The 13438-nt window shown below is 36.6% G+C and overlaps 1 protein-coding gene across 3 annotated transcripts in view; it reads right to left on the bottom strand.

Annotated features, from left to right (window-relative positions):
* Positions 1 to 445: 445 nt before the first annotated feature.
* The window catches only part of LOC128550909 (ralA-binding protein 1-like), a 31656-nt gene continuing 18663 nt past the window's right edge, over positions 446 to 13438 (bottom strand). For all 3 annotated transcript variants that reach the window (XM_053530942.1, XM_053530941.1, XM_053530944.1), the window contains 9 exons: positions 12824 to 13025; positions 11594 to 11731; positions 10729 to 11295; positions 10278 to 10403; positions 9251 to 9419; positions 7725 to 7886; positions 6272 to 6394; positions 3481 to 3560; positions 446 to 2150 (listed from right to left, as the gene is read on the bottom strand). In XM_053530942.1, coding sequence (XP_053386917.1) covers positions 1995 to 2150; positions 3481 to 3560; positions 6272 to 6394; positions 7725 to 7886; positions 9251 to 9419; positions 10278 to 10403; positions 10729 to 11295; positions 11594 to 11731; positions 12824 to 13025 — 1723 coding nt within the window. In that variant the 3' untranslated portion in view covers positions 446 to 1994. The remainder of the gene's footprint in view (positions 2151 to 3480; positions 3561 to 6271; positions 6395 to 7724; positions 7887 to 9250; positions 9420 to 10277; positions 10404 to 10728; positions 11296 to 11593; positions 11732 to 12823; positions 13026 to 13438) is intronic.

Here is a 13438-nt window from a genome sequence, read left to right as displayed (position 1 = left end):
GTACAAAGTTACATTATATGCACGCTTCTTTTTATCCAGCGATTCAGACATCAGTAGATATACTTATGAAAGGACTGTACGCTAAATGGTTGAAATTTTATTTTCAGAATTGCGATTTTTCGGTTTTTTGGCGCACTAACACATGTAATATGGCTCCAAACAGGACTAAAAATTTTGGTTTCACATCTTTTTTACATCGAAATAAAGTCATTAGATATGGAATCAAAACTTTTATACCTGGGATCACAGAGATACAGCAAAACCAAGTGTTTATTCGCCCCTTACGATCATGCAAGGGTAAGACAAAACATGAAAAGAACTGACCTATACCAAATCCAGTGTTTATTTGATGGTACAGAAACCAGGAGGTCTGTGAGCAATTACAAGGTTCTTAGCAACCTCAGATATTTAGAACAGGTTTTTATGGTATGAATAAACAGTCAGATTAAATACTTGTGAATTTATTGCACATTTTAACATGGTAATACACTATATGTGAACCATTATAACACATTATTATAATACATTAACATACTACAGGTATTTTACATTATCAAAAGTTATCATGTTCAATACCTGACAGAAACAATACTATCTGGAACCCATTTGAAATTGGAAACATCTAGACCAATGCTTTATTTGCGACAATTAACAGTAATGCCTGACATTCTCCACAATAGTAAACACCCTATCAAAAACATATAATAGGCATCAAATTCAAAACTAGTGAATATATTTCAAAATTTCAAAAAGTTCTTATCATGGAGTTGGTGAGAAAGATGTATTATATTAAAGGGTATTGTCTTATATTTCACAAGAAATCGAGGAAAAAATTGTTAAGGAAAAAGGTAATTCACTTAATTTTGCTGAACTTATTCTGAAAGTTTTCCTGACAAAAATGCATTTCTAGTTTGAATTACAGACAGTTTAAACTTCTAACATCTGATACATACTATATACAGGAATGTGTCTTTGTGCTGGTGACACAACCAGCAAACATTACAACAGCAATGCTATATACAACTGCCTGAACTATTAGTCATAATCAGTTCCACTGTCTAGCTCTCTTACAAAGTACACATTGTGATAAAGAAATATAACCACTGAATTTACATGTAAGCCTTCATGTTATACTGACATATATAGCACAATCACAATACATCTGTATAAAGGTAATTGTGGTTGAAAATATTCTTGAGTTCACACCCTAACTGAAAGAGCATTTGTCCATGACAATATCTTGCTGATATCACATGGCAGAATTTTCATCAGGAAAAAACTATATCTCTAAACCAATCATCACTCACCATTACTTATTTCATACAAAATTAAGAGGTATACCTATTCTGTGCATTTTATGCTTCACATGTTATTTAGTCTTTACTTTCTAACATGTGTGTTATTTCAAGTTACACAACACAGTGAAAAGCACAGTGTAAAGATGTGTGCTCTAAATTGTGTTTGTAATAAAGTTCTTGCTTTCCAACCTGTCTAGTTTTACAAAACTTCCACAACACAGAGAAATGTGTAAAGAAGTAATTGTGTTTGTAATTAAGTCCTTGCTTTCCAATTTAAAGTTACACAACAGTGAAAGCGTAGTGTAAGGGAGTGTAGGTAATTAAGTCCTTGCTTTTGAACCTGTCTAGTTTTACAAAAGTTCCACAACACAGTGAAAAAAGTGTAAATGAGTTCCATCCTGTGTTTGTAATTAAGTCCTTGCTTTCTGACCTGTCTAGTTTTATCAAAAGTTCCACAACACAGCGAAAGCATATTGTTAAGTGAGGTCCTGCTTGTGTGCTCGTGTTTGTAATTTGTGTCCTTACTTTCCAACTTGTCTAGTTTTATTTAAACCATCACAAAACAATGATAGCATAGTGCACTAGTAAAGAAAGAGGCCCAGCTTGTGGGGCTATACATCCTCCACACAGCCAAGGAAGCATTTATATTTTCAAGCAGTCTATGTACAGATCTCAATCAAACTTGTACAGATCCTCTCAATCAAACTCTATAAGAGATTCTTTTTCCATGAATGTATCATTAGTTGGCGGGTTGTGTACTTGTTTTTGTTGTAAAATACCAATCTGTACTTTCACAGCTAGACAGATCATCCTCTCTTTGTGAATGTTGGAACACAGCTCCGAGTTGTCACTCTGAAAAAAAGTAAATTTATTCACATCATGTTAGATGATGAAAACATTGTAAACTATTTTATTTTGAAATAAAATTTCTTAAACTTTATTCTAACAGCTTTTTAAACGATCTTTTTATGAAAATTCATAAACTTTATTCTAACAGATGGCATGAATGGTATTAACAGCTTTGAGCTGCTGTTTGGGAAATTTAAGTCTTAGACTAGTTTCATGTTGAACCCCGGTCATCTCGATTGTCTACAGCACTTTTGGCATTTCTAACAAAATTCAAAACTGTAAAAAAAAAATCCTTTGGAGGCAGAGAACACAAACAAGTAAAATACTAGCAGAGTTCGTTTGATTAACACTGTTTATGAGAGGAAAGAAATATATGAAATTATTCTCGGTACGATAATAACAGTCTTTACAGTATCGCTAATTTAACAGTCCCTACAGTAGTTCAGGTTGGCGGGAATAGTCTCAATCTTATCGTGCATTTGTGTATTGGGTATATATATCTTTACAACGTAACTTTGATTCATCTCAAGGTTAAATATTTGGCAGTGAAGTTTAAAATAGTGAATGTCCTACCCACCCTCCCCATATGCTTAAACGGTCTGAAGCATTCTTGTCAATCAATCTATAATAGTTCAGATTTTTATAAAAGATTTTATTGTTGTCTGCATATTAATGGACACTAAGCGAGAAAGAAAATATTCTTATTCAAGTATTATTGAATTTTCTTTTTATTTTCACATACAGTTATTTCACAGGCGGAGTTACTCAGGAGGATATGACGCTGATGGTTTTACATTTAATTGTCTCTAAAAATAGTTCTTTTTCAGTTAAAGCAATGCAAGGCTTCATGTTACTTTTCTTTTAGTTTAATTTGAAATTTTGTTCAATTCTAAGTTAGTTTCGTTTCAGTTTTCCATTCCATTCCAACGACACTACAACAACCGGAACACCACAACCGGAACACCACTACGACATTCGGAACAGATGAACACTTAATTAAACGTGCATTGTGTTGATGTATCTTGTAAACCGATACTTACTGCCAAAATATTAGCCTTATTCCTACTTTCTGTGTTTGTTTTCTTTCTAACTGTTATGAAAGTTTAGAGAATAATTAATTTACTCTCGAATTTTATAGAGAGTAAGTAACACCCCTTACATCCTCTAGCAGCTGTTTAAGCAGAACTCTATCATAAAATATCATTGAATCAACTCCATGATCTCAGCTGGTGATAGATAACAACTCAAAAGTACAATTACAGGGCAACTTTTGATGGCTGTCAAACAGAAAAGTATTTGTCATTTAATGACTGAGAAAGCAAGCAGTGTATACCTCTAGTGCCTCATTTTCTTTGATCAGCTGATTGAGAATCTCCTGTAAATCTTCCTCATCCTCACTCTCATAACTGCTGTCTGTAATATACAGATAAACATCAATAAACACTTAAAACAGAAAAATCCCATAAACTACTTTTAATATCACATATTTAACATAGTCAAAGTAAAGCAACAGTATGTTATTTATTTTATTTTACCCCAGTGTCAGCTGATGTCATCTCAAGTATAAAAGATGCTGGTTGAATGACTTTGTCTATAAAAGGTTAAGAAAGATTTCAGTAGAGAAAGCTAACATGAGAAACTAATATGTGATAAACCTGATAATATACTCAATATTTCCTAATCCTTGCCTCAACATGGGTATATCAGCTCATCTATCTCTTACCTGAAGATGTACTCAGTATTTCCTCGCCACTGTCCTGACGTAGGTACTGCAGCTCATCTATCTCTTACCTGAAGATGTACTCAGTATTTCCTCCTCGCCACTGTCCTGACATAGGTACTGCAGCTTACTATCTCTTACCTGAAGATGTACTCAGTATTTCCTCGTCACTGTCCTGATGTAGGTACTGCAGCTCATCTATCTCTTACCTAAAGATGTACTCAGTATTTCCTCATCACTGTCCTGACGTAGGTACTGCAGCTCATCTATCTCTTACCTGAAGATGTACTCAGTATTTCCTCGCCACTGTCCTGACGTAGGTACTGCAGCTCATCTATCTCTTACCTGAAGATGTACTCAGTATTTCCTCCTCGTCACTGTCCTGACATAGGTACTGCAGCTTACTATCTCTTACCTGAAGATGTACTCAGCATTTCCTCGTCACTGTCCTGACGTAGGTACTGCAGCTCATTTATCTCTTACCTGAAGATGTACTCAGCATTTCCTCGTCACTGTCCTGACGTAGGTACTGCAGCTCATCTATCTCTTACCTGAAGATGTACTCAGCATTTCCTCGTCACTGTCCTGACGTAGGTACTGCAGCTCATCTATCTCTTACCTGAAGATGTACTCAGCATTTCCTCGTCACTGTCCTGACGTAGGTACTGCAGCTCATCTATCTCTTACCTGAAGATGTACTCAGCATTTCCTCGTCACTGTCCTGACGTAGGTACTGCAGCTCATCTATCTCTTACCTGAAGATGTACTCAGCATTTCCTCGTCACTGTCCTGACGTAGGTACTGCAGTTCATCTATCTCTTACCTGAAGATGTACTCAGCATTTCCTCGTCACTGTCCCTGACGTGAGTACTGCAGCTCATCTATCTCTTACCTGAAGATGTACTCTGACGTAGGTACTGCAGTTCATCTATCTCTTACCTGAAGATGTACTCAGCATTTCCTCGTCACTGTCCTGACGTAGGTACTGCAGTTCATCTATCTCTTACCTGAAGATGTACTCAGCATTCCTCGTCACTGTCCTGACGTAGATACTGCAGCTCATCTATCTCTTACCTGAAGATGTACTCAGCATTTCCTCGTCACTGTCCTGATGTATGTACTGCAGCTCATCTATCTCTTACCTGAAGATGTACTCAGTAGGTACTGCAGTTCATCTATCTCTTACCTGAAGATGTACTCAGCATTTCCTCATCACTGTCCTGACGTAGGTACTGCAGTTCATCTATCTCTTACCTGAAGATGTACTCAGCATTCCTCGTCACTGTCCTGACGTAGGTACTGCAGTTCATCTATCTCTTACCTGAAGATGTACTCAGCATTTCCTTGTCACTGTCCTGACGTAGGTACTGCAGCTCATCTATCTCTTACCTGAAGATGTACTCAGTATTTCTTCGTCACTGTCTGACGTAGGTACTGCAGTTCTTATCTCTTACCTGAAGATGTACTCAGCATTTCCTCGTCACTGTCCTGACGTAGGTACTGCAGTTCATCTATCTCTTACCTGAAGATGTACTCAGCATTCCTCGTCACTGTCCTGACGTAGGTACTGCAGCTCATCTATCTCTTACCTGAAGATGTACTCAGTATTTCCTCGTCACTGTCCTGACGTAGGTACTGCAGCTTACTATCTCTTACCTGAAGATGTACTCAGCATTTCCTCTTCACTGTCCTGACGTAGGTACTGCAGCTCATCTATCTCTTACCTGAAGATGTACTCAGTATTTCCTCGTCACTGTCCTGACGTAGGTACTGCAGCTTACTATCTCTTACCTGAAGATGTACTCAGCATTTCCTCTTCACTGTCCTGACGTAGGTACTGCAGCTCATCTATCTCTTACCTGAAGATGTACTCAGTATTTCCTTGTCACTGTCCTGACGTAGGTACTGCAGCTTACTATCTCTTACCTGAAGATGTACTCAGCATTTCCTCTTCACTGTCCTGACGTAGGTACTGCAGCTCATCTATCTCTTTCCTGAAGATGTACTCAGTATTTCCTTGTCACTGTCCTGACATAGGTACTGCAGCTAGTCTATCTCTTACCTGAAGATGTACTCAGTATTTCCTCGTCACTGTCCTGACATAGGTACTGCAGCTCATCTATCTCTTACCTGAAGATGTACTCAATATTTCCTCATCACTGTCCTGATGTAGGTACTGCAGCTAGTCTATCTCTTACCTGAAGATGTACTCAGTATTTCCTCCTCGTCACTATCCTGATGTAGGTACTGCAGCTAGTCTATCTCTTACCTGAAGATGTACTCAATATTTTCTCGTCACTGTCTTGACGTAGGTACTGCAGCTTACTATCTCTTACCTGACGATGTACTCAATATTTCCTCATCACTGTCCTGAGGTAGGTCTTGCAGCTAGTCTATCTCTTACCTGAAGATGTACTCAGTATTTCCTCGTCACTATCCTGGCGTAGGTACTGCAGCTCATCTATCTCTTGTTGTAGACGTTCTGATTCACATCTCTCTGTTTCAATCTTCTTCCTTAATTCACTTTCTGCAATAAATTATGTTAAACATGTATTTTGAATGGTATTTTATAATACTAGGTAAATTATTATACTAATCTTCAAGCAGAATGTCACTTTACCTTTACTACACTTAATGTTGAGTAGCACTCTATCATTTTAATATCCTTTAAGTATACTTTTATGTTGAATTGACTATAACTTCAATACATGAAGTGGAATGGTACTTGAACTAATGCATGTTATGTTGAATGACACTACAACTTTTCTTCTGGTATACTTTATGCCGAATGATAGAATTTCATAAGAAAACAAGGAGCTGCGTTCAATAAACGCTTGATGCCCTCAGTGGCATCCTTGTTGATAGATTTTGCACCTAAGTCCAAAACGATGTCAAGGTCAAACTGAGGTCAGGTGATGTCTGAAGATGAGGAATAGTCACAGTTTACATCTGTATTAGTATCAATTCATTCTTGTAAGGGATATTGATGCTAGACGAAACGGTCCCATTTGGTTAACCAAGAGATGGCCTATATAAAGCAACCTAAGTCCAAAATGAGGTCAAGGTCAAACTGAGGTCAGGTGATGTCTGAAGATGAGGAATGGTCACAGGTTACATCTGAATTAGTATCAAGTCATTCTAGTAAGGGGTATTGATGCTAGACGAAACAGTCCCATTTGGTTAACCTCGTATGGACGAACGGATGGACGGACGGACAGGACAATCACTATATGCCTCCTGCATCAGTAGATGCTGGGGGCATAAATATTAAGTATGAATATATCTAAATTTTAACTTTTTTTCAAACTGTGTGAATAAAGAATTTAAACTCTATTCATTTGCTATAACATTTCTAGGACAAGATGAATATCATTTAACATCCAGATGTATCAACTCCATTTACCACTACATGTAGTTTGGAAATGCCAAGAACTGACACATCGTGGATGTTTTCTTTGGAAAAGAACCTTCACACAGAGCCTAACAGGTTTTATCCAAATCCAACACAAGTATAACAGGTTAATGGCAACAAGAGTTGTTTGTAAAACATACATGTCCTTCATGATGACCTGTTGGGAGGCAAGCTGCTTTATTTATGTAATCATCTTACGAAGTTTTCTAATTAGACACCAGTATATAGCGGAAACTGTGACCCTGACCTTTGACCTACTGACCCCGTAAATGTATGGGGCATCTACAAACCACAGGCATTAAGTTAGATCATTGTGGGACTAAGCATTCTCAAATCACAGACTGGAAACCAAATGTTGTTGGCTGAACAAAACAATAAACCACTTCTTCTTTGAAGGGTAACTTTAAATAGCCGCAGTATTTTCATTCAAAAACGAGTCCCAAACCTATTGCAAGTAGTTCCTCCTCCTCTAGCTTGAGAGCGTATTCCTCCTCCAGAAGTTTCTGATATTCCTCCTCACTGATTGATTCATCCTCTGATATTTCGCTGATTTCAAGTTCTGCTACAGACTCGTTCACTGTGTCCACAGAAATATCCTGAACCTTTTCTGTAATATAATCACATATTGTAGATAATTTGTTTGTTTTGGGTTTAACGCTGTTTTTCAACAGCATTTCAGTTATGTGACAGCAGGCAGTTAACCTGGATTCTGTACCAGTACAAACCAGTTTTCTGCAAGTAACAGCATACATCCCCACATGGCTGAGGACGAATGACATAAGACACAATTGTCACAGAGAACGTATGCCTCACAACCCTACAATTCATAGATCTGTTCTTTCCCTATTGACCTAAGCAAGTGGGCTTATATATATTGTAGATAAAAACAAGCACAGTACACATGACAACAGCACACCCCATTTCCACAGAAATGTGTCCACTATCAACTTTTTCTGTGAATCATACCGTATATTGTTTACATTAACAAACATTGGTACACATAACAACTACACACCCTGCTCTAGAGATGTAAGATAATTTCTATGGATATGTAAACACTAAGTGACAACCATCTACCTACCTGACATTATCTTTTATTCAAAATATTTAATTAGTTATCTCCCCCTACAAAACGTATTTATTTTTGGGGGTTGGAGACCAGTGAAAGTACACATTATTATCAAGTATGTCTGTGACTCATGTAGGCTGAACTGTTTTATATCTGATATACCTCAGACATCATACACTTCATAATTTGGTAGAAAGAAATGTAAAATAATTTTCTTATATTTAAGCGTCTACTTAGTGTTAACTAGGTAATTCAAATTTACTGTCAGAACTAAATATGAATTTTGGCTGCCACAAAATGTTACTGTTTGTTTATACCAACCAGAGTGTATATCCACAGGGCTTGATTAGCTGCTCAATGCAGTATTCTACTGCAGGCTACATGATTCAGGCAATAAATCTCTTACTATCTTCATAGTCATTCAACAAAGCCTTGCCTGACGAGCACAATGGCAGTCATTTTCTCTGATAAAATCGAGTACAGTGACACAGTGCTCACTGTAGCATTCACATCTTAAGAACACAAGCTCATTCCAGTAATTCATTTGGTCCCCAACCATCATTCTTATATTTTCTATGTCTGGATCACTCAAGCATATTGCTCAAACCCTTACAACCCTGAGTGACCAGGGTTTTACAACAGATATATCAATAAAGGGTTGATCTTCTCAGTAAATCATATCCAATTCGGACCATTCCCATGAAATTTGAAAGAAACTGACCTAATTTTTTTTAAAGATATCATATGGATATGAAAAATAAAGTGGGAAGAGGGGTGAGAATGATGGACAATATCTCAGAGCAACATTCAGTTCGGCTCCATCAGCAATAAATGATGAGATACACAATTTCATCAACAGCCTTTAAACTGTATCAAAACAATGTTTGCATGGCATTACATACCTTGAGGTTCTTCTATCTGTTCTGGTACTGGGGTGGTTGCTGGGGGTGATTCTGGAGTTTCTATGGGAACAGGCGTCTTTGTTTCCATGGCAACAGGTTCTTCCTCATCTTTAGTGATTTCAATGTTTACCTCTGTCTTTTCTGCAGCCACTCCACTTTCCTCTAAAACCTGTTTTCATAATACTCTAAATATCTTACTAGTATATAGCAACAGTTTAGTCTTGTGACACAAATACTTTATTGAAGGGGAAAAGAGAATCTCTTTTAGTGAAAACAGCCATTACTCGAAGTATTATAATTATACAAGATTCCTGAATGACACATCCAAACACCTCCTTCTGCAGCTTTTACTACAGCAGTGGTAAACTGGAAGACAAACGAACATTTTTATAAGGGTTATAAGCTTTTTTTTCCTACTGTATTTCATTTACCAAGTATTACCTTGTTTTCAAAAAGAATCTGACAACTTCACAGCATGTGTCTGAGGTGGCAAAGGAATGACCTTAGGCACATTGTCTTCAGTCAATCATCATGGAGGACATAGAACAACAGGCAATCACCCTCAGGTTGAAAGTCGTGGAAATAACCACCCCATCCAAATGTATTTGTGTTGTGCAATCTCAGGAAGTATTTGACCAAATATCATCAAACCTCACAGGATCAATATTCAGCATGTAAAGCTGTGCATTTGGTTTTTAACTGGGAGACCAAAGTTATGGTCCTTGACTAAGTCAAAATTACGCATACAAAATCTGGGATTAGTAGCACTAGTATTCTATGGACACACATCTAGTTCTAAAAAAAAACAACTACCTTTTCCCCTATTTACGAATTACATTACAAATTTTCATTCAAGAACACTCAATAATATCTGATGACATTGTTGTTGAATCTATTTGTTCTATTCAAGTGGAATCTGATTCTGATTGGAAGTACAGTTCCCCAAACAATCAACACTTAACCTTTAGGTCCATTATGGTTGTAAATGAAAATACAAGTTTTAACCACCATCATACTGGTACTTTACCTCTTGGTCTGTCAGTTCCTTGTCACTTTCTATATTTAGATCTCTCTCTAGAATCTCTTCCAGACTGTGTTCAAACTCATCAGACTCAGATTCGGTTTTCTGTATACTTTCTCGTGAGTGTCCAAGCTGTAACAGATGAGAAATATGTAAATGTTTCTTCTTTAAAAGCTACAGGTACATTTAGGGACATACTATTTCTCTTCAAATTTCTACTTTTAAAAATTTACAAAAATTATCATTACCATGATTTTCAATTTTACGTGAAATTTTAATCCTCTCATTACACGCAATTTTTTTTTCTCACCAAAAACTGCAACACCTTTCTTGTATGTCACAGGCAATTCTTATAGAAATTTGTAACCAGCACTAGACAATGAGGATATATACCCTAGTGGTTGTCAGATGCTTGTTTATAAAATACATCTAAAACATCAGTTAGACTTGTACACACCTCAGAATCTGTAGTATCCTCATGTAACATCATTGCCTGTTTCTCATCAAGACCTGCTTTAACTGTCTCTGCTGTTACATCAACATTTTCTTCTGTCTTTCCAACTTCCACTTCCACAGGTTCTGCCTTTTCTTCAGGTCTTTGATCTATAACCTCAGGTTTTTTCTCTTCAGTGATTTCTGTCTCTTCCTTTTCTTTCTCTGCAGATTTTGTTTCTGTTTCCTCTCCTTCAATATTTGTTTCAACTTTAACATCAATTTTGATATCTGCAACTGCTTCAGATATATCATCTTTAGTTTCAGCTTTCAGTTCTTTTTCTACACTTTGTTCCCTCTTGGCTTTACTCTGACTGGCTAACTCTTTCAAAAGAACTTTCTGATTGGCCAATTCTTTTTGTCTGACATCCTTTATTTTCTCTGATGTGTTCGCTTCAGTTTCAGTGACTACTGTTTCTGGTTGATCTTTTGGCGCGTCTTTAGCAGCTTCTTTGTCTGCAGTTATCTCACCTTGAACTGATTCTGATTGTTCAATCTCTTCTGGTGGTTTTCGTAACTCTAAATTCAACACCTAAAACAAGAAGTAGCTAAATAATTATGCTGCCCATAAAACATTTGAACTAATCAAGAAATATATGCAATAAACTTACCCTATTAACTTCACTGCCTATTCACAATCTTCCTTATCAATCCAAATGTTACATTTACAATGATAAAATTTAATACAGTTTCCACAGGCTCCCTTACTTTTTTATCAATATCATTGGGGCAGCATTACAATTATCCTAATCTTTTTTTTTTCTTATTCTAGAGACCTCTAGCACCCATAATACATTCCTCTTCTCCTTTTCAATCTTACAATAACATACCTCACATTCCGGAGGCTCCCTCAACTCCAGTCTCAATTCTTCATCTCCCTCCTCCATCACCGTGTTACGTTTACTTGCCTCATCTCGTTCCCTCTTCCGTTTCTCTAGTGTATCTTGATTTTTCTGTGCAAGTTTTATCTGCAATTATAAATGCTAGCATTTTAAAATTTTAATACTTAGTAGTAGTAATTGCTGTATCACAGTAAGTCATACAATGACAAATTAATCTTGGTTTCCTTTGAGTGTCATATGGGCAATAACATAGAAATAATACAGAATAAGACAACCATTTATAGTCTACTACCTTTAACACTCTAGTGAATAATACAGAATGGGACAGCCATTTAGAGTCTTTTACCTAAAGCACAATACCCAAGTTACTAATAAAGCAAAAGGCAACATCATCTATACTGCCAAAATACAGTGTATCTTAATCATTCAGGACTTTCTTTTCTACATACATGAAATTGTAGAATAAATTACGACAGTGTAACTATCTTGATTACAGACATCTGAAAGCAAAACCACTTCAAATTATGCATGAAGCATTAAATGCAAAGCTAATACGGATCCTAATGTGGAATCACATCAACCAGAAAATAAAAAATGATCATATATGTAGGTGGTTTGATGTTTCACCCCATTGGATGCAATCTAATGCATTGTGTACAAACTTCACAGCTTATCAAATATGTTTCACTAAACAGGGTTGCCAGTTGAGAAAATGAAATTCCCCGACTTTTCACTGACTAAACCGTACATTTCACTGACCAATACCACAATATTTTTTCGACCTCCTCCTCCTCTACAGCCATCCAATCCACGCTTTTATATTTATTTTGCTTCAGATATAACAAACTTTTCATTAATGAATAGAAAAATTTCAAAGTTAACTTTATAATGGATTTGATTAAACACACTTAAATTGTGTTTACATGTATACACAATTACACCAAAATGTGTTTGGAAATACATATAAATACTGCTTGAAGACTGCCATAGCCACTGAATATTTTTGAAATCGGTCAGAATTTAATTTTTCCCTGACTTTTCAATGACTTTCCTAAAATTTCATTTTTCACTGACCATTATCAAGATTTCCCTGACAATTCACTGACCTTGAAAAAAATCATTTTCCCCTGACTTTTCAAGGTAGGTGGCAACCCTGCTAAATCTGGTTGCTCAATATTCAGATTTCAGCGTTAAACACAACTGTCAGCAGCTACATACCTTCCGTTTCAGTTGTGTACAGACTCTCTGTACCTCCCAAATCTGTTCTTCCTTCTCTGGGTCACCTGTACCAGCAGCCAGTTCTTCATGCAGCTGATTGAGGAGAGATTCTTGTTTAGATAACTCTTCTTGTATAGCTGCTGGGTTGTCTGGCAGTTCTAATGACCACCGTGATGTGGCTGGTTTCAGTGGAGGGACATACCTTGTGAAAATATCAACAATAACTACAAGTGAAACTTTACTGAAAGTGTGCACACTTTTTCTTTATGGTAAAATTGAAGTCAAAGCTAAAACTGTTAATTGCTTGTTTTGATAAAGTTGCCTTTTTTGTAAACATACAGACATTAATACTGTGAAAATCCATAGACGTCCTTTGCATTGATGGATAAATATCATATTTGTGAAAATAAATGAATTTTCTGTTTACTGTTTGCTACCAGCTGAAAGCAAAACATTATATATTGGACCATTATTGAATTCTGATCAAGAGGGAAATGGTAACCTATTTTCCAAATCAAGCAACGCTATGGCCAGTGCAAATTAAACCCACGCTTAACATCTGCTTGGTGAGCATGTGTATCTAAATTGCTACTGAACTTTGGATAAAACTTCCCT

Source organism: Mercenaria mercenaria, chromosome 19 (assembly GCF_021730395.1).
Source record: "Mercenaria mercenaria strain notata chromosome 19, MADL_Memer_1, whole genome shotgun sequence".
NCBI classification, from domain to species: domain Eukaryota; kingdom Metazoa; phylum Mollusca; class Bivalvia; order Venerida; family Veneridae; genus Mercenaria; species Mercenaria mercenaria.
Note: the sequence above shows the minus strand (reverse complement) of the source record. Positions and strands in the feature narration are given on the sequence as shown.